This window comes from Hyperolius riggenbachi, chromosome 11 (assembly GCF_040937935.1).
Source record: "Hyperolius riggenbachi isolate aHypRig1 chromosome 11, aHypRig1.pri, whole genome shotgun sequence".
Classification (NCBI taxonomy): domain Eukaryota; kingdom Metazoa; phylum Chordata; class Amphibia; order Anura; family Hyperoliidae; genus Hyperolius; species Hyperolius riggenbachi.
In genome coordinates, this window is record NC_090656.1 from 118314222 (window position 1) to 118341895 (window position 27674).

Here is a 27674-nt window from a genome sequence, read left to right on the forward strand (position 1 = left end):
ATTGAAAAAGTACCAAAAAGTAGATGAAAAAGTACTGTCAAAATTATTCTGAGCATTTTCTTGCATGTTGTTGGCTTAAAAGCAATTAACTTTTTCTCCTGAGTTTTCTCCTAAGTGATATTTTCAAACTTGCCAAATGCATTTAAAATCACAAGCAAGCAAGAAAAAACTTAAAATAGTTTTGATAGTACTTTTCCACCTACTTTTTGGTACTTTTTCAATAGCAAAGTGCTGAAAATGTATTGTAAACAGGAGATGAAATCGCCTTAAAAGCGCTAGTGCAATGGCCACGTATATGAGTGTTTTCACATAAGCGATCTGCTTTCAACTAAATCGCAAACGTGGCTCTTGCACCATTTTCTGAGCATTTGTATTCGACAGAAAGTATAGGGAATTCGCAAAGTACATGAAAAAGCGCTTTGAATTGCAATTTTTCCGAGCCCTTTAATAAATACATTGTATTTATTTATTACCGGGTCAAAGAGTTCACTTCCTGACTAACGTCAGGTAGTGAAAAAATTAATCGCTGAGCAGCGATAAATTTTTTCACTACCTGACGTTAGTCAGGAAGTGAACTCTTTGACCCGGTAATAAATAAATACAATGTATTTATTCATTAACCTTCCTGGCGGTAAGCCCGAGCTGAGCTATGCCGCCGGAAGGCACCGCTCAGGCCCCGCTGGGCCAATTTGCATAAATTTTTTTTTTGCTACACACAGCTAGCACTTTGCTAGCTGCGTGTGCAATCCGATTGCCGCCGCTCCCCGCCGATCCGCCGCTATCCGTCGCGCCGCAGCCGCCCCCCCCAGACCCCGAGCGCTGCCTGGCCAATCAGTGCCAGGCAGCGCTGAGGGGTGGATCAGATTCCCCTTTGACATCACGACATCGAGGATGTCGGTGACGTCATCACGTCCATCGCCATGGCGACAGGGGAAGCCCTTCAGGAGATCCCGTTCTTTGAACGGGATCTCCTGATCTCCGATCGCCGGAGCCGATCGGAGGGGCTGGGGGATTCCGCTGAGCAGCGGCTATCATGTAGCGAGACCTCGTCTCGCTACATGATATAAAAAAAAATAAATAAAAAAAAAAACGGCTGTGCTGCCCCCTGGCGGATTTTAATAAACCGCAAGGAGGGTTAAAGGGCTTGAAAAATCGCAATTCAAAGCGCTTTTTCAAGTACTTTGCGAATTCCCTCTCCGTCAGGTAAGCGAAAAGCGCAGGGAAAAGCGTTTTGAAAAGCGCTCACCAAATCGCTCGCGCTTGCGATAGCGCTGTCGATTTTTAATGTAAACATGGCCTAAAGGTTAATTATATATGGGCCATTTTACTTATAAGATGTGAAAATGTCACAATACCACAAGAAAAAAAGTGAATTGGATTGAGCACAATGGATCTAGTTCACCGAATGCAGTGTGAGCAAGGCCTCTTGCACACTGCATGCATTTCCGATTCCGCTTTTTAATCGGTTTTTACTTCCAATGCCGATTCATTTTTTTAATCTTTACTGCATGCTGCGTTTTTTTGATCCGTTTTTCTGTTGAATGTATTCAGGGAAAATCGGAATTGAAAATCGGAATCAGAAACAGAATCAGAATTGGAATCAGAATCAGAAAACGGATTTGCAGTGTGCAAGGAGCCTTAGTGCTGCTGTGCTAAAAGATGTTCTGACAGTTGCATTTTTATGATTTATCACTTTTATTCCAGGAATCCTTGTGTAACACCACTTACCAGTATTAAAGGACCACTATCATGAAAAATCATAAAAAGTAAAGTACATGTAAACTTATACAAATAAGAACAGAGGCGGCCTTAGAGTATGCGGGGCCTGGGGCAGGTGTCATATGCGGGGCCTAGATATGCTGTAGATACAACACACGCTGTGGTTACACACACACAGATATGCTGTAAATACACATACACACATATGCCGTGGATACATACACACACATAGTGGCGTAGTTAGGTAAAATGGTTCCTATGGCCAACACTGAAATTACAGTACCGTATATACTCGCATACAAGCCGAATTTTTGACCCCCAAAAAGGGGGCCAAAAGTTGGGGGGTCGGCTTGTATGCGAGTCGTGGGTGGTGGTCTGCGCCCCCCGCCCGCCCGCTTGCTCGCCCCCTCCCTCCGCGGCCGCTGCTGCTGTTGCTATTACCTGCTTCAGCGGCCGCTTCCTAATCCGGGTTCCCCTCTTCATCCTGCGGACTCCGTAAGTGTATCACAGCAGCGCGCCCGGCGCTGCTGCTGTGACGATGCAGGGGGCAGGAAAGAGCGGTTCCCCTGGTAACGGCGCATCGCCGTTACCAGGGGAACCGCTCTTTCCTGGCCCCTGCATCGTCACAGCAGTAGCGCCGGGCGCGCTGCTGTGATACACTTACGGAGTCCGCAGGATGAAGAGGGGAACCCGGATTAGGAAGCGGCCGCTGAAGCAGGTAATAGCAGCAGCGGCCGCGGAGGGAGGAAGGGAGCGTGTGGGGCAGTGCGGGGCAGGGCACTATACTAGCTATACTGAGCACTATACTAGCTAAACTGGGGCACTATACTAGCTAAACTGGGGCACTATACTAGCTAAACTGAGCACTATACTAGCTATACTGGGCACTATACTAGCTAAACTGGGGCACTATACTAGCTAAACTGAGCACTATACTAGCTAAACTGGGGCACTATACTAGCTAAACTGGGGCACTATACTAGCTAAACTGAGCACTATACTAGCTATACTGGGCACTATACTAGCTATACTGAGCACTATACTAGCTATACTGAGCACTAGTACTAGCTAAACTGGGGCACTATACTAGCTAAACTGAGCACTATACTAGCTATACTGAGCACTATACTAGCTATACTGGGCACTATACTAGCTATACTGAGCACTATACTAGCTATACTGAGCACTATACTAGCTATACTGAGCACTTTACTAGCTATACTGAGCACTATACTAGCTATACTGAGCACTATACTAGCTATACTGAGCACTATACTAGCTATACTGAGCACTTTACTAGCTATACTGAGCACTATACTAGCTATACTGAGCACTATACTAGCTAAACTGGGGCACTATACTAGCTAAACTGGGGCACTATACTAGCTATACTGAGCACTATACTAGCTATACTGAGCACTATACTAGCTATACTGGGCACTATACTAGCTATACTGGGGCACTTTACTACCCATACTGGGCACTTTACTAGCTATACTGGGACACACTAGGGGAATAAGGCGGCCAGCATTTCTTACCCCCGGCTTATATGTGGGTCAATCATTTTCCCCTGTTTTTTCAGGTAAAAGTTGGGGGGTCGGCTTATATGCGGGTCGGCTTATATGCGAGTATATACGGTATACACAAAGTACAGAATATGCTATGTACACATGAGATGACTTTTGGGCTGGCTGGTTGGAGGAATTGATCCGAACAATTGCTAGGTGATTGATTAGGCTGCAATGTCAAAGGAGTGTGCACATATATTCTGAGGACTCTCCTCTCTGATCAAGTCTGTCTCCTGCAACAGGCAGAGAAGCTCCTGACTGCTGGGAATACAAGCAGACAGATAACATCATGCTAAAATAAGGTTATCCAGGTTAATAAGCCTAAAGTGGCAGTGTGTTCAGAAGAGAGGCATACTGACCCCATGGGACCTTCCTGCACCTCCTGTTCTGAGCTATGTGAGGAAACTTTGTGGCAGGGCAGGCAGAGTGAAAAGGGGGAAGGGACCTTCTCCCCAGCATGGGGGGAGTGAAACTACTAGCAGCCAGCAGCTGTGTGTGACCAGTTCATGCTCTTTCACCACATTCATTAGCATTCTTCTGCAGATACAGCAATGGAAAATGCTGTGTGAGTGAGGAAGCTCCAGCTGGCAATTGGCTGCAGGGATTGTGCTAGATAGACGCTGGGCACCCCTGATCTCATGCACAGAGTCTGCTAGCTGTGGTCTTACACACAGGCACAGCTAGCAGCCAGACACTGTGCTTGTAGTGTGGGGCAGCGACAGAAGCGAAAGAGACTGCTAGGAGCACCCAGCCATGATGAGGAGGAGGGGGAGAGCCAGCCCAGCAACAGAAAGAGAGAGGGGGGCCTGGAGACACCACACAGAGCCTGTCATCAGTCATCCTGCTGCAGGAGCCCGAGCTGTGGAGGAGTGCACATGTCAGTGACAGACAACTGTAGGCAGCAAATCCATTACTGAAGCATGGTCTACCTGCATGAATTGGATCAGATCACGCCATGCTCCTCCTGAAATCCCCTGCATGAAGATCTCACAGCAGGTTGTTGTGGGCTTCAGAGAGGGGGAAATAAAAGGGAGGCTGAGAGGGACAAAAGTTTGGGCTGAAGTTTGCTGGCTACGGATGACAATGATTGCAGGGATGAGAGAGGCAGACAGGCAGCCTATCAGCTGAGCGGCAGCGCTTCTTTAAAATATTGTCCCCCCCTCACTCCTCTATAATTGGATGGCCAAAGCAGCTCCAGCATTGGCTAATGGGAAGCTGCTGCTGCTGTAATTGGCCAGTCTTCTCCTGCTTGCTTCTCCGTGACAAAATACTTTCACGGAGAGAATCCGAAGCCCTTGCAGATGCGGGGCCTCCTTCAGACGCGGGGCCTGGGGCGACCGCCCCAGTGGCCCCCCCCCCAAAGGCCGGCTCTGAATAAGAAGTACATTTTTCCCAAAGTAAAATGAGACAAATTACTTTTCTCCTATGTTGCGGTCACTTACAGTAGGTAATAAAAATCTGGCAGAACTGAGAGGTTTTAGACCAGCTCATCTCCTTATGGGGGATTCTCTGGGTTTTCTTTATTTTCAAAAGCACTTCCTGAATGGCATTTGCTCCGTCCAACTGCAAAAAAAAAGTGTACAGTGAGCAAGGAGGCTGGCCAGCATATTTGTATAAATCTTTTTCAGGGAGTGTCTTTATAAAGAATAAAGGCCATGCTGAGAATCCCCTATGGAGAGATTGACTAGCCCAAATCCTGTCGGTAATGTCAGATTTCTACTACTTGCTGTAAGTGACAGCAACATAGGAGAAAGGTAGTTTATGGCTCATTTTACTCTGCAAGAAATGTACTTCTTATTTGTATGTGTTTACATTTACTTTAAAAATTACACTTTTTCACAATAGTGTTCCTTTAAAGAAATCCTGTAATAAAAAAATACTTACCTCGTGAGGGGGAAGCCTCTGGATCCTAACGAGGCTTCCCCTGTCCTCCGGTGTCCCTCCGTTAGCCTGCCCGGGCCACCTGAAGTGTGGAGATGGAAATATTTACCTCTCCGCAATCCAGCGCAGGTGTACTAGCAGCTTTTCATTCAGGTAAGGCGGAAATAGCCTAACCCGATCTATCCACTCTACTGCGCTGGCGCAAGTCCTTTTGCGCCTGCGCAGTAGAGTGGATGTGATCAGGCTTGGCTATTTCCACCTAGCCCGAAGGAAGAGCCACTACTGCGCCTGCACTGGGTCCCTGAGAGGTATATATATCAAGCCTTCTGAGGCTTGTCGGGGGAGGATTGTGGGAGGCTTCGGGGGGAGCCAGTGCTGGATTGCCTGCAGCTACAGGGATGGGGGAAGCCTCATTGGGACCCTGAGGCTTCCACCTCCAGAGGTAAGTACCCCGAGGGGAGATTTTTTTTGGTACAGGTTCTCTTTAAGCATAATGTGTTACTTGTGTGAACATCCCCCAACTGCTGTAATGCACAGGTCTCTCCCTTCTGGATGTTTGCCAGTGCCAAATAAATAAACCAAACAGCAGTAGTTTAAAGAGTAACTGTTAGCCCCAAAAATGAAATTTAAATCGCTATTGCAATGTTTTATTTACTTTTTAAGGGAGCCAAAAAGGCAATGCAGAAGTTAAAAATCAATCTAATTTTTTTACTATGTAGCCTTTTCCCCAGGACGCAAAGCCGCATAACAGATACTGCTGAGCATGCAGAGCATGCCCATGTCTGCCCGACCCCCCTCTCCCCCCCAGGACCAGGTGCCGATATATTCTCACCCCAAACAGCTGACACGGAGAGAGAGCGGGAGCGGAGTACATCTACACACTTCCAGCGCCGCCACCGCAGAGCAGCCGCCGCCGTGCATCTCTCTCACATGTGACTCGGCGGCGGCTGCTCTGCGGCGGCGGCTGCTCTGCGGCGGCGGCTGCTCTGCGGTGGCGGCGCTGGAAGTGTGTAGATGTACTCCGCTCCCGCTCTCTCTCCGTGTCAGCTGTTTGGGGTGAGAATATATCGGCACCTGGTCCTGGGGGGGAGAGGGGGGTCGGGCAGACATGGGCATGCTCTGCATGCTCAGCAGTATCTGTTATGCGGCTTTGCGTCCTGGGGAAAAGGCTACATAGTAAAAAAATTAGATTGATTTTTAACTTCTGCATTGCCTTTTTGGCTCCCTTAAAAAGTAAATAAAACATTGCAATAGCGATTTAAATTTCATTTTTGGGGGTTAACAGTTACACTTTAAAGCATCTGTACGATGAGGGATGGACAGTTTTTCTGCTGTATCTTCATGTATTTGTGACATAGAAAGTGGCAGAATTTTCCCACTCCTAATCTTTCTTGACTCTACTTTACAAAACATAAATAACAAAAAAAATTCCCTTGACTTCCACTTTAACATTAAAAATATGTACATGTAAAAATGGTCCTTGGAAAAAAGGGAGCCAGATGTAGCTGATAAACATGATTTGGGTTGTAAAAGGGTGCCTGTTTGTAGCCAATGAGTAGGATTTAATTTACAAAAGGCACTGGATGTAGCCACTTTTAGAATATAACCCTAACCCATCCCAACCCTAATCCTAATCCCCCCTAGTGCCTAACTTTAACCCCCCCTTTAGTGGTGCCTAACCCTTAAACCACTCATGCCTAAGCCTTAAACCTCCCCCCGGGGCCTAACCTTAGCCCCCTTATGGTGGTGCCTAACTTTAACCTTCCCCCATAGTGGTGCCTAACCTTAAACCCTCTTGGCGCCTAACCTTGACCCTCCATGGTGGTGCCTAGCCTTAACCATCCCATGGTGGTGCATAACCTTTACCCCCTATGGTGGTACTTAACTTTAACCCCTCCCTGCATGGTGGTGCCTAACCTTAAACACCCTAAAGTGCTGCCTAACCTTAACCCCCCTCCCCCGTGGTGGTTTCTAACCTTAACCACAGTATTTAGTGAGATTATTGTAGCCACAATTTTTGAAGGATATAACCGGTGGTGCATGGTGGTGCATAACCTTTACCCCCTTTACCCCCTATAACCTTTACCCCCTATGGTGGTACTTAACTTTAAGCCCCCCCCCCCCCCCCCCCCCCGCATGGTGGTGCCATAACTAACAAGCTACAACTGGTATACTGCATGATCATTTAATGACAAAGAAATAAACGGTATTCAGGATGATCTTTGTAGGTGCAATATTGAAAAGATAATCATTAAAGATTTAACTGCTATTTGGCTTTATTAAAATAACTAGTATTTTGTGTGGATTGTATTAGCCGCAAATAAATAAATAATGAGGCCAATATGTGGTTGTAAAATATATCCAGTATTATAGGCTGCGTTCACAGTGGGACGTTACAGGCACACGTTAGAGCAGCCTGTAACACAGCCCAACTCACAGTAATGAAAAATCAATGGGCTGTTCACAGTGCCCACGTTGTGTTACATTGTAACGCTACACGTTCTGGGAAAGTGCAGCATGCTATGCGTTATACTGGGATTTAGCTGCGTTAGACTGCTTGCACATGCTCAGTGACTAGCCACATGGCTAATTAATATTCACTGCACTGTGCTGACGTAACCTGGACTCATAGTGTTGTCCGGATCATTAATGAATCGTTCATTTGATCCAGATCTTTTTTGTGAGTCGATTCATCCGGATCATCACAATGAACGATTCGGTTCACAGTGGATGTCTATCTGGAAGAAACAGGAACATACAGAATGTACAGTGCAGGGAAAGTCCTGTCCTGATAGTCATTTCACCCCCAGTCTGCTTCCCTAGTAAAATGATTCAAATGATTTGGTTAAAGGTTCCGGATCTTTCAATGATCCGATTCGAATCATCCGAATCCTTGAAAAGATCCGGACTTCCCATCACTATCCTGGAGCAGCTGTTCTATCAGAATAGATAGAACGAAAACAGCGCACCAAGAGCTGCATAGCGTGGCTCAATCTGACGTCCAACTTCAACACCACCATGCGTTGCGTTAGGGGCACGTTATGCAATCTTAATGTCCCCTAAAATGCAAGGTCTTGGTGTGAAAGAGGCCTAAAGGACACCTGAAGTGAGAGTGATATGAGGGCTGCCACATATATTTTTTAACACCAGTTGCTTGGTAGCACTGCTCATCTATTTGGCTTCAGTAGTGTCTGAATCACACCAGAATCAAGCATGCAACCAATCTTGTCAGATCTGACAATGTCAGAAACACTTGATCTGCTGCATGCTTGTTCAGGGTACATGGCTAAATGTATTAGAGGCAAAGGGTCAGTAGGACAGCCAGGCAATTGGTGTTGCTTAAAAGGAAGTTATTATTGTGACCTTCATAGTCCTCTCTCATTACACTTGCCCTTTAAAGGTTATTATATTTTAGTGTAAGCGTAATTTAAATCAGGTACTTTTCACTTACAGAAAACATTTCCATGATATAGTCGACAAAAAAAGATTTAGCTGATATAATATAAGGGGCAACCTTTTTACCGCTTATAGACACTAATCGCAGCAAATAACATTCAAGTCTATAGCCAGGGCCGGCACTACCATAGAGGCAAAGGGGGCATTTGCCACCTCTGCTGAGACCCCAGCAGCGCCAACCCTGCTATATTTTCTTCCCCCCCTCCCTCGCTCGCACTGCTCCCCGGGGTCCTGCTGCAAGTATATTAGCAGCCATAGGCTTCAATTCATCAAGCATTACCGCATTCGGTAATGCTGAAAACAGCTGACTTTACGGAGCACTTAGTAAAATGTTAATTCATCAAAGCAGTTACCGCATGAGAAGCAGACATTCCTGTGCAGAGAGATAAATTACCAACTTGTTAAGTGATTACCTCAACACATGTCAGTAAAATGTCAGCAAATGTTAATTCATCAAGCTCACAGCATTCGATAACATGTGCGGTGTTTATCTCCAGCTCTCCCCTGTCGATAAGGAGCTTGCAATGCCTTCTCTGTGTGTGACAGGACCATAGAAACCTCCCCTGTCCCCTGCAAGTGCTGCTGATAGGTTGGCCAGGCTTCTCGGGTGGAACAGACCCCCCAGGCAGCCAGGGGAGAGAAAAGAATTAAAGTTATTTTCCAGGCACCCTTCTTTTCTAGGCACCCTTCGGTAGTGTAACCCCTTGAGTGCCTGTTTAAATATACAGGGATGCAAGTGGGAGCTCGTGGCAAAATGACCTAAGCAGGGAATGTGTAATGTTTCTCAGCAGTTCATCTAAGCTGTGGCAAGTAAATAGAAACTTAAGACTAATGAGACAGATTCAGCAAGAGCAGAGGCAGCACAACAAATATAAAAGGCACATGCATAGGGATGTCGGTGCTGCCTCTTTCCTATTGTAATGCCCTCACTGCACGGACCTCTTCGGTAACTTACCGAACATCTACCACATGTGTGAAAATATTGATGAATTAGCACAGTGAAGTGTAAAATACCGAATGCGGTATTTTAAGGACTGGGATTTTGTTATCGAACACCCTTTGATGAATTGAAGCCATAGTTAGCTATAGCACAACAGAGGATGTACCATCTACGGCAGCTGAAAAAGTTTGGCCTACCTCAAAATTTAATGGTGGAGTTCTACACTGCAATCATTGAATCCACCATAACATCATCTATGACTGTATGGTTCGGCTCCTGCTCAACATTAGAAAAGGGGAGGCTGCAGCGCATCATCCGAACAGCGGAAAGGATAATTGGCTGTAGCTTACCTTCCCTGCAGGATCTTTACGCTAGCAAGTGCAGAAAGAGAGCAACCAAAATTGCCTCTGACCCCTCTCACCCAGCTCACTCCATCTTCCAGCTCTTGCCTTCAGGAGTAAGATTCCGGTCAATCGCTACCAAAACCTCTAGACACAGGAACAGTTTTTTTCCTCAAACGGTAGCCATACTAAATGCAGAACCCCACTAGAGCTGCTAGGACTTGAAAGTAATCAGCACAGAACTGTAAATGAACAATTCTCACATTGCTTACTGCCACTATACTTGCATAATGTCCTTGACTTGTAATATACGCACTGTCTGTCCTTGTATTGTTTTTGTTTGTGTTTGTTAAGCAACTGCCAAGACAAATTCCTTGTAGGTGCACACTTACTTGGCAAAATAAAATTCTGATTCTTAGTCCCGGCGGGTGAGCAGGCGCGCAGCAGCTGCACTTGGAGTCACGCTGTCTCCCTCCTTCTCTATGACCCGGCACGTGTTTACACATGACGCGCTGGGTCATAGAGAAGGAGGGAGACAGCGTGTCTCCAAGTGCAGCCGCTGCCCGCCTGTTCACCCACCGGGACTAAGGTAATTACGGTTGCTAATAAACTTGCAGCAGGGCTCTGGGGAGCAGAGGGGTAATTTGGGGGGGGGGGGGGGGTTGCGGGGGCCCAACGCTGACGTTTTCCCCAGGGCCACAGGGCCCCTTGAACCGGTCCGGTCTATGGCAGTGCCTTTTTTATATAGATGGCTCTGGCACCTTTTTTAACTGATATTGTGAAAATGAAGTCCTTGAATTCTACAATTTCCATTTTCCTACTTAGAGGGAAGTGGAATAAATACTATGGAACCATGTAGACAGGACTAATAGCTGCAGGTCTCATTTCTTTTTTAAAAAGAAGACCTTTGTAGGTGTTATGAACGATGAGCTCCTCATTAGGCACAGTTTTAGTAAATCAGTCTAGAAATTATTATTCTTTAGAATTTATATAGGGATAACATTTTCCACATCTAAACAGAGTATATAGTCTTGTTACTAACTGTCCCTCAGAGGGGCTCACAATCGAATCCCATTCATAGCCATATGTCCACTTATTTCCATCATGTTTTAGGGCCAATTTAGGGGAAGCCAATTAACTTACAGTATATGTATGTTTTTGAAATGTGGGAGGAAACTGGAGTGCCTGGAAGAATGAAGAGAAAAGTTGTCAGAGAGACTTCCAAGACCAAGTTACCATGGTAACTTTGAAGCAGTCTCAGGAATCTTTGACAAAGAGTGGCCATTGTGTGCATGTAACAACAATATTGCAGGTTCTCCACAAATGAGTGTTGTTTGGGAAGGTTTAAGAAATAAAAGGCCACTCATAAAAGGCCACTGTCTTGACTGAGCTTTGTCAAAAGTAAGATTCTGAGGCCAAATGGAAAAAGATCAGTGGTCAGTTGAGCCCAAAATTAAAGTATTTGGTCCCAGCGCCAAGTGGTGTATTTTGTGGAAAGCCAATACAGCTCCACATCTAATGAACATCATACTTATTAAAGCAACATTCATGCTGGTTTCACAGTGGAACGTTACAGGCGCACGTTAGAGCAGCCTGTAACGCAGCCCACCGCACAGTAATGAAAAATCAATGGGGCTGTTCACAGTGCCCACGTTGCGTTACATTGTAACGCTGCGTCACAAGACAACGTACTGCATGCAGTACTTTAGACGCGGCTGAGCCGCGTTAGACTGCTTGCACATGCTCAGTAATCTTGTGGAGGAGCGGAGAGCGGCCAGGCACATGGCTAATTAATATGCACTGCACGTTGTGACGTGCTGTGTTTACTTCCTGGAGCGGCCGCTCTGTGCGGCGATTGGCCGGCGGGACCACGTGATGCCGCATGCGCACAAGAGTGCGCATCACGGCATCACTGACGCCAGAGTGAGCTGCACAACACGGCTCACTCTGACGTCCAGATCCAGCACCACCAGGCGTTCCGTTAGGGGGACGTTATGCGACCTTAACGCCCCCTCTAACGCAACGTCCTGGTGTGAAATTAGCCTAACACATTACCAACTTCTTCCTTCCTCAAATACCTCCTGTGTCCACCCCCATCCCTCCGAATACAGGCTCAAATGTGCACTGCCTTCTTAAAGCGGCAGGAACAGCCATACTATCCCAGGAGAAAAAAAACACATGTATAAGTAGATAACTACTTGTTCTACTTACATAACAGATGTATTGTCCTGTCCATGTTTTGATTTCAGTGAATTTTACAAAGTAAATAAAGAGAATTCTGTTCCTGGCATTTGCCATCTTGTTTCCTTCTGACTGAAGCCAATCCTGATGTCATTTCCTACCTCACTTTTTCCTTCTTCTGCAAACTGCACTGTCAAATATAGCTTGCTTTATAAACACGTGAGCACAGTCAGCATAGATCAGATTTCAGCTTCACAATGAACTGCCCTCAGCCAGTCAACTGGGATGTGGGAGGTTGATGACAAGTATGCTTCTCGTTGGTGATAATTGAGATTTATTACAGCAGAAACATTTATAATTATATTGGAATGCTTGCAATGCAGGGTAAGACTGCAGACTGCATAATAGACACAGAGCAGTGGGTAAATGGAATTTGATTTTCTGGCTGACAATCCCTCTTTAAAACTCATGAATTCACTGATTGACTGTCCTCCCATCTATGTTTTCTTTGTACAATGTGTTCTGTACAATTGTGCTTATTGGCCATGTTTGTCTGTAAATTATTTGTAAAAAAATAAATCACCAATACATTGATATTAATAATGTTTTCCAGAGACTAATGGCTAATCAGTTACTATTTGTTCCGTCCAGGGTCAAACATATCAAGCACCTCCTGCTGGCCAGTGTTGTGGACAGTGTGTGCCGACATCGTGTGTATTTATACTGCCAGATGGAACTGCACAAATTGTAAATGTAGGTTGACTCAGTTTTCTAATCTTTTGATAGTTATTATACATAAGGCCTTTATGATCTGTGGTTTTTTGAACACTTTACAGATTAGCAAACATCCATGCAAGAACCCTTTTGATATCATGTTGTAATTAATGCATCTTCATGACACTTATTTATAATATCTATGTATCTCTTTCTGATGTTCGAATATACTGTATGTCAGTTGTGCTTTGTAACATTTTTTCGGTCTACAAGAATAGAGCCTGAAGAAGGTGTTTTTGCCAAATGCTTACTCTTTACATATTTTAAAATTAGTCATCAGTTAAAGCAAGAAGGTATGGATCAGGATGATACCGGCTAACATGGTACATTACTGATAATAGCACCAATTAAAATTAAAGTTGATCTGGGCAATTATTTTCTTTTTTTTGCTTTTGAAAGCAGGATTTTGGCATATTATGCCATCCTGTGCCAAAACCAGCCAACAATTGGTGCTGCAAACAAATCTTTCTGTAAATGTGACTGCAATTCTTTGCTGGTTCTATACTTTCTGCTGCCTGAGGCAAACTTGAGGACCACCCTCGGATTTGGAATGATCGCACAGCACCCAACAATTTACTCTGCTTCATATAATGTTCTCACATGACATGCTGCAGCTCAACACAAAAGCACACTAGCTGGCTGTGAGTCAGAGACAAACAAACTGCTCACCCTCAGCCACTCCATTTCTCCACACACAGAACAGCAGTGCTACCTCCTCCCTTCTGCTGTGCAAGTCAAATGAAACACTGCTGCTCTCCTGCCTCCCCCCTCCTCACTCACTATCAGACACCTCACACAGCACAACAAGCTGCTTTTCCCCAAGGATGACATCTTCACATGAGAGAACAGATAAAAAAAAGAAACACCAAGAGCCCCAATAGTGTAATATGTACTGGTAAATGGTTACTAGATAGAGTAAATATTAATACTCACAAACCAGGGTTACCATAAGGCAACCACTGTAAAGGCAGGTGGGGAGATTTTCCTGACCCCACTCAGGAATAAGAAGTCGCTCTCTGTAGATGAGAAAAAGGGGGTTCAACCCTCCACCCAGGGTGGACTCAATGTTATGCAGGAGAACAGAGGCGCCAAAATGATAAAAGGAAGCTAAATGAGCTTAAAAGCCAAATTCTTGGTAAATAGAGGAAGTAGTGGTGGACGTACCTCCTCCAAGTAGACACACAACGACTGTAGTAAAGACAGTCAATATATTGTATTTATGAACTCCAAATATGCAACATGTTTCAGAGGTTTGGTCCTGCTTCCTCAGGCAATAACAACGGAGCAATAGCATAGGTGGTCAGTAGAAGAACCAGGCACAGAGGTGCCTGGCTCTTCTACTGATCACATATGCTATTTCTGAACAGTCATGTGACTTCACTCTACAGCATCACATTTATATTATTTTGCTGTAATTAGCAATAAGGTATGATACCGTGCTAGTCATCCGGAAAAGCAAGAAGGATGATAAGTTAGCCAAGAAATGTGATCATCCCGATTCACATATTCTTGCTTCTGTAGGTGCTTCTCGCTGTAGGTTATCTGTTTGATGAAGAAAAGCAGTTAAGCCCTGTGGAGCATGGAGTACAATTAAAAAAGAACTCCAGTGACACATAGTAGAATGTAGTAATGTAAAAAAACACCAATTTTTATGTTAATTATCCTGGTTTTAGCATCAAAAACACTTTCTATAACTATATTTTGCTGTATTTTGGTATGTAACCCAGCCCTCCCTGTGATTTTTATGCTTAGGCTGTTTTATGCGGGATTCTTCTCCCAGGGCGTTTTGGGAGACCATGGGCCATATACAATTTACTTTTTCACCTGAGTTTTCTCATAGGTAATATTTTTACAACATGTAAATAAAATGCCTTTTAATTCACCAGCAAGCAAACAGATGATCAAAATAAGTTGTCAGTACTTTTCCACCTATTTTTTGGTACTTTTTCCATTACAAAGTGCTAAAAAGTTATTTTACATCGAAGATGAAACTGTATCTCCTAGGAGAAAACTCAGGAGAAAAAGTGAATTGCATATGGGCTCAGGTGTTATTCCTACTAGCTTTGGAACACACAGTAAACAAACATTCCACAGTGATGCACCTACAAGCAGTAAAGATGTCGCCACCTATGATGAATTTCAGAATGTGAATCAAGGATGATAAACGATACAATGGCAAAGCCCTGACTAAATAATGTATAAAGCAATGTTGTAAAAGCAATAAGCAATTTTGTTAATTACATTATATTATTTAAGTTTTTATAAATGTCGTTTGCACACCTTTGAACACCAGTGAAACTCTTACCATCTAAGTTCTCTTCAGCTATATCCTAGTAATATTTTGATCCAGTCGCCTCCAATGTCATCCTGGTCCACTGGTTCACACACAGCATTTTTTGACCCTCAATCAAAAACGTTTTGGCTGTGGTTCAGATCTGATTTCTTCTGCACAATGGATAACTGTGACATACATTTCCATTTAGATGTGCTCACCACTTTTTCTTCTAGCTATTATTTTCCATTTTTGTTGTGCGTCTGAATATGCTGACTATGCTGGTGCGTGCTTAGTTCGCGAGTCCTTTTATTGGACATGTGCAGTTCGTGAACTGACTCTTGCCTGGTGCAGTTGAGAGCCATGACCACTTCCACTAGAATGGAGTGGAAGGGGCCAGTAAAACAAAGAATGGGAGGAAGACCAGGGGCAGCAGAAGTGTGTGAAGTAAACACCAATAGTGTACAAGTGCGCAACATTTCACTTCAGGTTTGTTTTATCTCTCTCCTTTTGTTTTTAAGGAAGGAGAGACTGTTCCCTCCCGCTATGACAAATGTGTAACCTACAGCTGCCAGCCCTCAGCAGGAACCCTCATATCAACGGAAATGCAGAAGAGCTGCCAATATCAGAGTCAAGATGACTGTGAATTTGTAAGTTGTTATAGTTGTTACTGTGATATTACAGAACTTCAAACATTCAAGTATCCCATGGAGAAGTGGAGAAGTGGACTGTTTTACTTTCCTTGTTGTTTGCATGATTGCATCCATTCACACTGCACTTGATGCAGGGTAATTTTGTACTGTTTGGCAACACCTGGACATAAAAAATCCTGTTCAACAAAATGGACCTCAGTCCCAAAGTGCATTATGGTGTAGTTTTACTGTGCTTCAAAGAAGAGGGAGATCGCCACTAGATGCAACCCAGCTACCTCTGGGAGTCAAGTGACTTACTCTCCCTCTGGAGGTAATGTGCAATCCAGTACTACAAAGAAAAAAGTTTTGGGCACCAGATAAGTTCAAAAGTCTTTCACCACTTTATTTCTTCCCCATAACAGACAGACATATGCAGGTGTATAGGCGGCCTGACAGCCGATTTGCCAGCCTTGCTCACATCCTCAGAGACCACGCACAAAATGCCACAATAATACACAATTTATACCTAATGTATATAGGCTAAAAGGAGGGACTTACCATAGCAGCCCCATCCCATTACTCAGGGCAGCAGATCACTTTCTCTGTAATGGGACAGGGGCTGCTATGGTAAGTCCCTCCTTTTAGCCTACCTACATTCAGGGCTGCTCAAACCCGATCCGGAAGACATCCGGATAGTTCTATCCGGATATCTCACAGTAAACTTGTGAGGGGTGGGCTGGGGGGGGGGGGAGGTGTCAATCTTACCTGTCTGAAGTCTTCTTCGGTCCGACCCTCGGCGCCTCCCACGATGCGGTCCAAGCGGTGGTCATGTGAATACAAACACTTCCTCCTGTCGGGTTGAAGGAGGAAGTGTTTGTAATCACGTGACGCGCGTGGAGTGCATCGTGGTAGGCACCGAGGGACGGACGAAGAAGACGTCAGACAGGTAGGATTGGACAGGTAAGTTTGACCCCCGCCCACCCCGCACAGGTTTACTGGGAGATATCTGGATAGCAACTATCCAGATGTCTCCCGGATCGGATTTGAGCAGCCCTACATACAGTACATTAGGTATAGATTGTGTATCATTGTGCCATTTTGTGCAAAATGCGTTTTGTACCTCTGGGGCCCCCCTTCCTGGCTCTCCCCTCCAGAATCTGTAAAGTGTCGGAATCGCACAGCGAGCAGCGGCTGACAGCGGGCGGAGACTTACCGCTGTACAGCCACCGGAGGGAGCGCTGATCTATGTGCCACTAGTCTGGGCTTCTCAAGCCCAGACTAGTGGCACACAGATCAGCGCTCCCTCCGGTGGCTGTACAGCGGTAAGTCTCCGCCCGCTGTCAGCCGCTGCTCGCTGTATGACACTTTACAGATTCTGGAGGGGAGAGTCAGGAAGGGGGGCCCCAAGGTGAGGGAAGGGGGGGGGGGGAACTTCCCCCCTTCTTTGCTGCTATGCCCATCGCCCTCCTTCACTGGCTGTCTCCCCTCCTGGAGACACCTACAAGCCTGGCTGCATATACTGGGGGCACTTATAGACCTAGCTACACATACTGAGGGCACCTATAGACCTGGCTATACTGGGGAGACCTATACACCTGGCTGCATATACTGGGGAGACCTATACACCTGGCTGGATATACTGGGGGCACTTATACACCTGACTACATATACTGGGGGCACTTATAGACCTAGCTACATATACTGGGGGCACCTATAGACCTGGTATACTGGGGACACCTATATACCTGGCTGCGTATACTGGGGAGACCTATACACCTGGCTGCATATACTGGGGGCACTTATACATCTGACTACATATACTGGGGGCACTTATAGACCTAGCTACATATACTGGGGGCACCAATAGACCTGGCTGTATATACTGGGGGCACCTATAGACCTGGCTGTATATACTGGGGGCACCTATAGACCTGGCTGTATAAACTGGGGACACCTATAGACCTGGCTATACTGGGGACACCTATACCCCTGGCTACATATACTGGGGACACCTAAAAACCTGGCTATCTATACAGGAGACACCTATAGACCTGGCTATCTGTACTGGGGACACCTATAGACCTGGCTATCTTTACTGGGGTCACCTATAGGCCTGGCTACCTATTCTGGAGACACCTGTAGACCTGGCTACCTATACTGGGGACACCTATAGACCTGGCTATCTTAACTGGGGACATCTATAGACCTGGCTATCTTAAATGGGGACATCTATAGACCTGGTTATCTATTCTGGAGACACCTGTAGACTAGGCTACTTATACTGGGGACACCTATAGACCTGGATACCTGCACTGGAAAAACCTATAGACCTGGTTACTTCCAATGGGGATACCTTTTGACCTGGTTACCTATACTGGGGGCACCTATTTTGGGGGAACTGCTGCCAGATTAACTATTTTTGGGAAACTGCTGCTACCAGATTAAGTGTATTTTGAGAAACAGCTGCCAGATTATGTGTATTTTTGGGAAACCGCTGCCAGATTGTGTATAATGGGGGAACTGCTGCTTCCAGATTCTGTGTATTTTGGGGGAATCACTGCTGCTACATGTATTTTTGGTGATCCGCTGCCAGATTACACATATTTTGGGGAGCCGCTGCCAAATTATGTGTATTTGGGGGAACCGCTGCTGCCAGATAACGTCTATTTTGGGGGAACAACTGCCATATTATCTGTATTTTGGAGTAACCTCTGCCAAATTGCATGGATTTTTGGTAAAATGCTGTCAGATTACATGTATTTTGGGGGGAAACACTATGGCAGAGTTCAAACTTCCCCGGCAGACCTTTTACACCACTGTTAAGGTCATGTATATTTGGCCCCACCCATGATCACGCCCACATTCTGTTGCGTGACCACACCCATTTTTTGTGGCAGAGGTTTTTATCAGTATAAAATATCACAATATACTGTAACATATTTACTGTTTTTAGTAAATTATTATATCTTAGTCTGTAAAAATAGAACGTGAAAGGTGGGAAACACTGGTATGGGGGCCCCATAATCTCCTATTGCCCGGGGGCCCCATGAGTTGTCAGTCCGCCCCTGGCTGCATACCTCGGTTATGACGAGTGGTTATTTCAGTAAACGTTGCTCTTCTATCATCTTGAATCAGTCGGCTCATTCTCCTCTGACCTCCAGCATCAACAAGGGATTTTCACCCACAGGACTGCCGCATACTGGATGTTTTTCCCTTTTCACGTCATTCTTTGTAAACCTAGAAATGGTTGTGCATGAAAATCTCAGTAACTGAGCAGATTGTGAAATACTTAGACCGGCCCATCTGGCACTAACAACCATGCCACGTTCAAAATTGCTTAAATCACCTTTCTTTCCCATTCTGACATTCAGTTTGGAGTTCAGGAGATTGTCTTGACCAGGACATCACCCCTAAATGCATTGAAGCAACTGCCATGTGATTGATTGATTGATTAGATAATTGCATTCATGAGAAATTGAATAGCTGTTCCTAATAATCCTTTAGGTGAGTGTATATGTTTGGAAAGCAGCAGATAGTACCATACATGCTCAAGTATAAACCTAGAGCAAAATCTTGATTTTTTAACTTTAGTCACTGATGACGCTTTCTCGCCGATAAAGCGTACCAGAGGCCTACCCTCTGCCTGTACAGTGTACTTGGGGCACTGAGTACTTACCTAACTTGCCAGTGATTGCCTAATTCAATTGCATTTAGCACCCAGCCAAGCAGTATAGAAGTCACTTTGGCAATATAATACACCAATCAAGTTCTTTTACCCCTATTCAATTGATGTAAAAACGTGCCAGGAAGCGATGCTTCCCATCGAATATGGGTGAGAACCTTTCACTCAGAGCACAGCCTGCTGGCTTCTTTGGCATCTGAGAGCATCTTTTTCCAAGGAGACCCCAATGCCTGTCTTTTAAATAGGCAAGGGAGTAATTTTTTTATTCCCTACCTATCTAGTGTAAATATATGTTTTAAAACTTTTTTCTTCTGCCGCACAGCTGTTGGCTGCCAGAACCACCTATTTCTTCTTTACTTGCCGCCAGGACCACCCATCACTCCACCACTGCCCGCTGGGAGAACATGCCACTCTGCTTCTTTTTGCCATTTCTCCATTACTATACTATTCAGGGAGCCCCAGCAAAGCATCCTCATTGGTCCACCAGGTGGAACAGTGAGAATCACCCTGACTGGACCAATGGGGAGCCCGGGCCTAGGGCTATAAATATGCTTTTGCCAGGGCACTAGTGTTACAAGAAGTGGAGGAGAGCAGTGGTAACAGTCAAAGGTGAACACAGGTGCAGTGTGTTGGCGCAAACAGTGGTGAGCGACAGTGGCGTCGCTAGGGGGTTTGATCCGGGGCACCGCCCCTGAACCTGTTGCCATGATGCCCCGGATCAATTATGGCCAGAGTGCCCCGTGAGCCGCCCTCCCAGGCTTGCACTCTTCAGGCTCGCCCTTCACTCCCTCCCCCTCCTGCTGATCGCGTCATTAGCAGAAACCGTGCAATGGGAAAACAGCCAGGAGGAATAGAAATGGTGCAGGGAGATGAGCGGTGGGAGGGGGGGGGCTTTAAGGAGGGCAGCCCCTATACCTACCTATACTGAAAGCCCCATACCTACTTACCTATACTGATGGCCCCCATACCTACCTACCTATACTGAGGACCCCATACCTCCTACCTATACTGTAGGCCCCATACCTATCTACCTACCTACCTATACTGAGAACCCCATACCTGCCTACCCATACTGAAGGCTCCATACCTACCTACCTACACTGAGGACCCCATACCTACCTACCTATACTGAAGGCTACCTACCTACCTATACTGAAGGCTCCTATACCTACTACCTATAATTAACCTACCTATACCTAGCTACCTATAATGAAGTAAAGGCCTTTATACCTACCTACCTATACTGAAGACCCATATACCTAGCTATCTATACTGAAGGCATCTATACCTAGGTGCCTATCCTGAAGGCATCTAGCTGAAGCAAAGCCCCCAGGCCCAGCAAAGCAAAGCCCCCAGCAAAGCAAAGACCCCGAGCCCCAGTCCAGACTAGCAAAGCCCCCAGCAAAGGTAAAGCCCCTGGGCCTCAGACAAGCAAAGCAAAGCCCACAGCCCAGCCTAGTAAAGCCTCAGCAATGCAAAGTCCCCGTTCCCAGCAAAGCCCCAGGGACCTAGCCCAGCAAAGCAAAGCCCCCAGACCAGCAAAGCAAAGCCTTGGGGCCCCAGCCCAGCAAAGCACAGCCCCCAGCAACGCAAACCCCTCAGCCTAGCAAAGCCCCCAGCAAAGCAAAGCCTCCGGGTCCCAGACCAGCAAAGCGTACAGCCAAGCAAAGCTCCCAGCTCAGCAAAGCCTAGCAAAGCCCCCAGCTCAGCAAAGCGCCTAAAAATGCCCTCACCCCAGTGAAGCCCCCAGCAAATTGCCTTGCCCAGCAAAGGCTCCAGCAAGTCACCCAGCAAAGCCCCATGTGCTCCTGCAAGTGCAGAAGACATCAGCCGAATGGACCCTGGGACACCGTTTGGAAGCAGAGCGGAGCTGCGGCGAGGGACAGATAGGCTGCCAGGGGCTGGAGGAAGACCCAGGTAAGGAGATCTTGTTTTCTTTTTAAACCCCGGATGTGTCCTTTAAAAACCATCAATATCTTTATTTTGTCTAAAATTCGATAAGATCAGCTTCAGGATTATTGCACAGTGTTTTCCAACCTTTGGCACACACCCTAAAGGTGGCCATACACTTATAGATTTGCAGCAGATTGGACGATCAGATTTCTTTCAGATGCATGTCAAGTTGAATCTGGCAGGAATCTATCTGATGTGTGCCACACACTAGGAACAGATTTCCAATAGATTTCAAGAATTAAATCTATTGGAAATGGATATAAATGCATTATTGGACCATTTGATCAAATGCAACTCTATGGGCCATGCTGGCAGCAGATCGACCTAGATTTTCCATCTTGTAATATTGCTGCTCGGATACCCCTTTTCAAAATCTGGATTGGATCCGGATACCCAGATATCCGATCCGGGTCGGATATCCGAGTACAAAATTTTCCAATCCGAATCCGAATTGGATATCCGACCTCAGTATCCGGGGTATCTGGGCAAATTCGGATATCTGGATAGAAAAACCGGAAGTGGCCTTTAAATTGCTTTAAAACCGTTTTTAGGGTAAATGAGGCATGTATCATCATTATTTTTTAAAGGGAAACACTAATTGATGATGTGGGGACTTAAAATCCCCCCCCCCACCCAACAAAAAAAAAATGGCTGTCAATTAACATCAGGACTAGGTTCCAGACAGCGGTCGTGCAACCCACATTGTGTCCAAAGTCCAACCGCACAACTGGGACATGGCAGTTTTCAGCCCAGACACCTCTAAAAAAATTACGCCGCAAATTGTGTTTTGGGTTAAATATAGTTGGTATCAGCACAGCAGCAGTGGCCTGTGGCACCCTGCGGTGGGAGCAACAAAGGCAGCAAGAGCAGGGCAATGCAGCAGCAGCAGGTGTAAAGTCTGCCAGGAGCATGCTGGACGTGGCACGTGGCACTTTGCACGTGGCACATGGCACTTTGCACATGGCACTTTGCACTTGGCACTTGGCACTTTGCAAAGTGCCACGTGCCAAGTGCCACGTGCCGAGTGACAGTCAGACAGCAGAGGAGAAGACACTAACTGTCACACTGGCACTGCTCAGCAGCACAGCAGTTCTGTAGTAAGCTAACACAGTAGTGCTACTACTCTAACAACTACTAGCACTGACTGCAGTACTACAGTACTAACTACACAATAACACAGTAATCATATTCCCTAATCCCTACCCTAACCTATACTGTAGCTAGCTAAGGCTAATAGCTGGCCAGCAGGCCCACACACAGCCCACACACACACACATAGCAGCTGCAGCAGCCCACAACAATAGTGTAGTGATAGTGAAGGTGTTAATCACTGAACAGCTTTAGGTTTATCACTGTGTACAGCACTTGCTAGGCCAGCAGCCCTGCAGCACACACTCTGACTGTCACACAATGAAATCAAGCTAATTAACAATACAACAATAGTGTAGTGATAGTGAAGGGGTTAATCACTGAACAGCTTTAGGTTTATCACTGTGTACAGCACTTGCTAGGCCAGCAGCACTAGAGCATGTTCTGACTTCCTAGATTACAAGGCCAAACTGTTACTCTTCCACACTGCCCTCTCTGAGGCTAAACAAAGGTACTTTGCATCACTGATTGGAACCCAAGCTTCCAACTTTTGACAGCTTTTTGCTACCTTTATCTCCCTCCTCAACCCCACTCCTCCTCCTCCCAGCTCCTCCCTCTCAGCCAACGACTTTGCCAACCACTTCACTATCAAAATTGCAACAATATCCATCCCTCCCTTCCCAACGCTCTCAGTTGGTCCCCTTGCCTTCCCTCCCAGCTGCTCCCCTGTCTCATCCACCCCTCACTTTCACTTCTGCCACCATTGATGAAGTCAGCCTGCTGCTAGCGGCTTCCTCCCCCCTCCTCCTCCCCCTGTGATCTTGTACCCACAAATACTCTTCGTACCACTTCCCTGACCTGGCCCCAGTCCTCACCTCCTTGTTCAATCTTTCCCTCTCCACAGGCACCTTCCCCAAAGCATTCAAACAGGCCACTGTACTTCCCCTGCTGAAAAAACCCCCACTCGACCCAGCCCTACCCTCAAACTACCGCCCAATCTCCCTCCTTCCCTATGCTTCTAAACTCCTCGAACGCCTAGTCCTCCAACGCATTACCCAATACATCAACACCAATACCCTACTTGACCCCCTACAGTCTGGATTCCGACCTGCACACTCAACTGAAACAGCCCTCTCCAAGGTGGTCAATGATTTTACCCTTGCCAGGGCCAAAGGCAGTTATTCCATCCTGCTCCTGCTTGATCTCTCCGCAGCATTTGACACTGTTGACCACCCCCTCCTCCTCCAATCACTACAGTCCATGGGCATCCATGGACTTGCCTTGACCTGGATCTCCTCCTACCTATCCAATCGTTCCTTCACAACTTCCTTCAATGGCTCCTCCTCAACCGCTGCTCCCCTCGCAGTTGGGGTCCCCCAGGGCTCTGTTCTGGGCCCCCTTCTTTTCTCCATATACACTTCCTCAATTGGCAAGCTTATCTCCTCCCTGGGCTTCAAATATCACTGCTATGCCGATGACACACAGATTTACCTCCATACCCCCGATCTCTCATCCTCCACCATAAACAAGGTCTCCACATGTCTCTCAGCAATTTCCTCCTGGATGTCTGCTAGGTTCCTGAAGCTAAAAACAAAACAAAACGGAGCTCCTGATCTTTCCACCCCATGCTGCTGCACCCCTCCCAGATTTACACCTGATAATCGATAACACAATCATTCACCCTACCTCCCAGGCCTGCTGTCTGGGTGTCACCTTGGACTCTGAACTCTCCTTCATCCCACACATCAAAAACATCACCAGGGCCTGCAATTTCCACCTCCGTAATATCTCCAAGATCCGCCCCTTCTTAACTCCGGACACGACCAAACTGCTCATCCATGCCCTCATCATCTCCCGCCGTGATTACTGTAACTCCCTCCATTCTGGCCTCCCCTTGAAACGCACTGCCCCCCTGCAATCAGTGATGAACGCGGCTGCAAGACTCCATTCTTTGCACCGCTCCGCATCCACATCTCCCCTTTGTGAATCCCTGCACTGGCTCCCTATACGTTTCAGTATAACTCTCAAGATTCTATGCCTGGCGTATAAATCTGTGCACAAAACCTGCCCTACATACATCTCGGAGCTTGTTCACAGGTATACACCAGGTCGCCCCCTCCGATCCTCCAACGACCTTCGCCTCACCACCCCACGCATGTCACACTCCCATGCCCGCCTGCAGGATTTCTCAAGAGCTGCCCCCACTCTCTGGAATGCCCTTCCACCACCCATCAGACTTGCTCCCTCTTTCATTCAAGCAAGCCCTCAAAACCCACCTCTTTATGATGGCCTACCCACCTCCTACCACACAGTAACTCTCTACTGAATATTTCACAGCCCCACCTAGTGTTTCCAAACCACCCTTTAGATTGTAAGCCTCTGGCAGGGTCCTCCATTCCCTAGTGTAATCTACAGGATCATGTACTCATGTCCTATGACAGCCTGTACTAGTATTACTGGGCCTACCTAACTAGCCCATATTGCATGATCATGTATTTTGTACAATTTGCATGTATAACTTTGTTCTATGTTGTATAACCTTGCTATGTCTGTCATCCTTGTATCATTGTATATATTTATTGTCCAGCGCTGCGTAATATGTTGGCGCTCTATAAATACAATAAATATTATTAATAATAATAATAATAATGTCTCTCAGTGAGCATTCACAAGCTAGGACAATATTTCTCATCATGGCAGCCCTTCTTATTATACAGGGGGGCTGGCCAGGGTTCCTTTCTGTGATTGGGTGCCAGGGCTTAGGCTGGGAGCCCTCTGATTGGCTCAATGAGGTCAGGTGGGGCTGGCCAGTGTTCCCCTCTGTGATAGTGTTGGGCGAACATCTAGATGTTCGGGTTCGGGCCGAACAGGCCGAACATGGCCGCGATGTTCGGGTGTTCGACCCGAACTCCGAACATAATGGAAGTCAATGGGGACCCGAACTTTTGTGCTTTGTAAAGCCTCCTTACATGCTACATACCCCAAATTTACAGGGTATGTGCACCTTGGGAGTGGGTACAAGAGGAAACATTTTTTAGCAAAAAGAGCTTATAGTTTTTGAGAAAATCGATTTTAAAGTTTCAAAGGGAAAACTGTCTCTTAAATGCGGGAAATGTCTGTTTTCTTTGCACAGGTAACATGCTTTTTGTCGGCATGCAGTCATAAATGTAATACATATAAGAGGTTCCAGGAAAAGGGACCGGTAACGCTAACCCAGCAGCAGCACACGTGATGGAACAGGAGGAGGGTGGCGCAGGAGGAGAAGGCCACGCTTTGAGACACAACAACCCAGGCCTTGCATGAGGACAAGAAGCGTGCGGATAGCAATTTGCATTTTGTCGCCATGCAGTCATAAATGTAATACAGATGAGAGGTTCAATAAACAGGGACCGGAAACGCTAACCCATCACAGATGTTCATTGTTCATGTTACTTGGTTGGGGTCCGGGAGTGTTGCGTAGTCGTTTCCAATCCAGGATTGATTCATTTTAATTTGAGTCAGACGGTCTGCATTTTCTGTGGAGAGGCGGATACGCCGCCGATCTGTGACGATGCCTCCGGCAGCACTGAAACAGCGTTCCGACATAACGCTGGCTGCCGGGCAAGCCAGCACCTCTATTGCGTACATTGCCAGTTTGTGCCAGGTGTCTAGCTTCGATACCCAATAGTTGAAGGGTGCAGATGGATTACTCAACACAGCTACGCCATCTGACATGTAGTCCTTGACCATCTTCTCCAGGCGATCGGTGTTGGAGGTGGATCTGCACGCTTGCTGTTCTGTGTGCTGCTGCATGGGTGTCAGAAAATTTTCCCACTCCAAGGACACTGCCGATACCATTCCCTTTTGGGCACTAGCTGCGGCTTGTGTTGTTTGCTGCCCTCCTGGTCGTCCTGGGTTTGCGGAAGTCAGTCTGTCGGCGTACAACTGGCTAGAGGAGGGGGAGGATGTCAATCTCCTCTCTAAAGTCTCCACAAGGGCCTGCTGGTATTCTTCCATTTTGACCTGTCTGGCTCTTTCTTCAAGCAGTTTTGGAACATTGTGTTTGTACCGTGGATCCAGAAGGGTATAAACCCAGTAATTGGTGTTGTCCAGAATGCGCACAATGCGTGGGTCGCGTTCAATGCAGTCCTAGGCCGAAGAGGTCATAGCCTAGGGTCACAAAACCTGTTTATTTGGGCAATTTCAATGGTGGCGAGTCTGACGTACATAAATCTCAGCCATGGCCGTTAGCAACGTCTGAATCTCACGAAATGTCTCATGCAGGTAGAAGACATATTGTTAGACTTGGATTCCAAAGATGGGGTCCCTACATCTCTGCAAACCAGAGTTACAGGGCTCCAAATTTGGTAAAATCCCCCATAGGCTTTCATTGGGCCTCCTATTTACAGTTCCAAAATCTCACATCTTTTCAAAGGGCAATTACTGAGCAGTGGCAAATTTTTTAGCATTGTAGGGACCCTTAGGGGGAACATGACTGGTGAGTTTCGGGCCCCTAGGCCAAAGAGGTCATAGCCTAGGGTCACAAAAACCTGTTTATTTGGGCTATTTCAATGGTAGTGATGGTGACGTACATAAATCGCAGCAATGGCCGTTAGCAAAGTCTGAATCTCACGAAATGTCTCATGCAGGTAGAAGACATATTGTTAGACTTGGATTCCAAAGATGGGGTCCCTACATCTCTGCAAACCAGAGTTACAGGGGTCCAAAATTGGTAAAATCCCCCATAGGATTTCATTGCCTCCCTATTTCACTTTCCAAAATCTCACATCTTTTCAAAGGGCAATGGCTCAGCAGTACCAAATTTTCTAGCATTGTAGGGACCCTTAGGGGGAACATGACTGGTGAGTTTCGGGCCCCTAGGCCAAAGAGGTCATAGCCTAGGGTCACAAAAACCTGTTTATTTGGGCTATTTCAATGGTAGTGATGGTGACGTACATAAATCGCAGCAATGGCCGTTAGCAAAGTCTGAATCTCACGAAATGTCTCATGCAGGTAGAAGACATATTGTTAGACTTGGATTCCAAAGATGGGGTCCCTACATCTCTGCAAACCAGAGTTACAGGGGTCCAAAATTGGTAAAATCCCTCAAAGGATTTCATTGCCTCCCTATTTCACTTTCCAAAATCTCACATCTTTTCAAAGGGCAATGGCTCAGCAGTACCAAATTTTCTAGCATTGTAGGGACC

The 27674-nt window shown here is 46.3% G+C and overlaps 1 protein-coding gene across 1 annotated transcript in view; it reads left to right on the plus strand.

Moving 5' to 3' along the window:
* LOC137539091 (hemocytin-like) overlaps positions 1-27674 on the plus strand; it is a 207839-nt gene that overhangs the window by 42292 nt on the left and 137873 nt on the right. Inside the window, exons 9-10 of the mRNA XM_068261570.1 lie at positions 12738-12839; positions 15654-15782. Coding sequence (XP_068117671.1) covers positions 12738-12839; positions 15654-15782 — 231 coding nt within the window. The remainder of the gene's footprint in view (positions 1-12737; positions 12840-15653; positions 15783-27674) is intronic.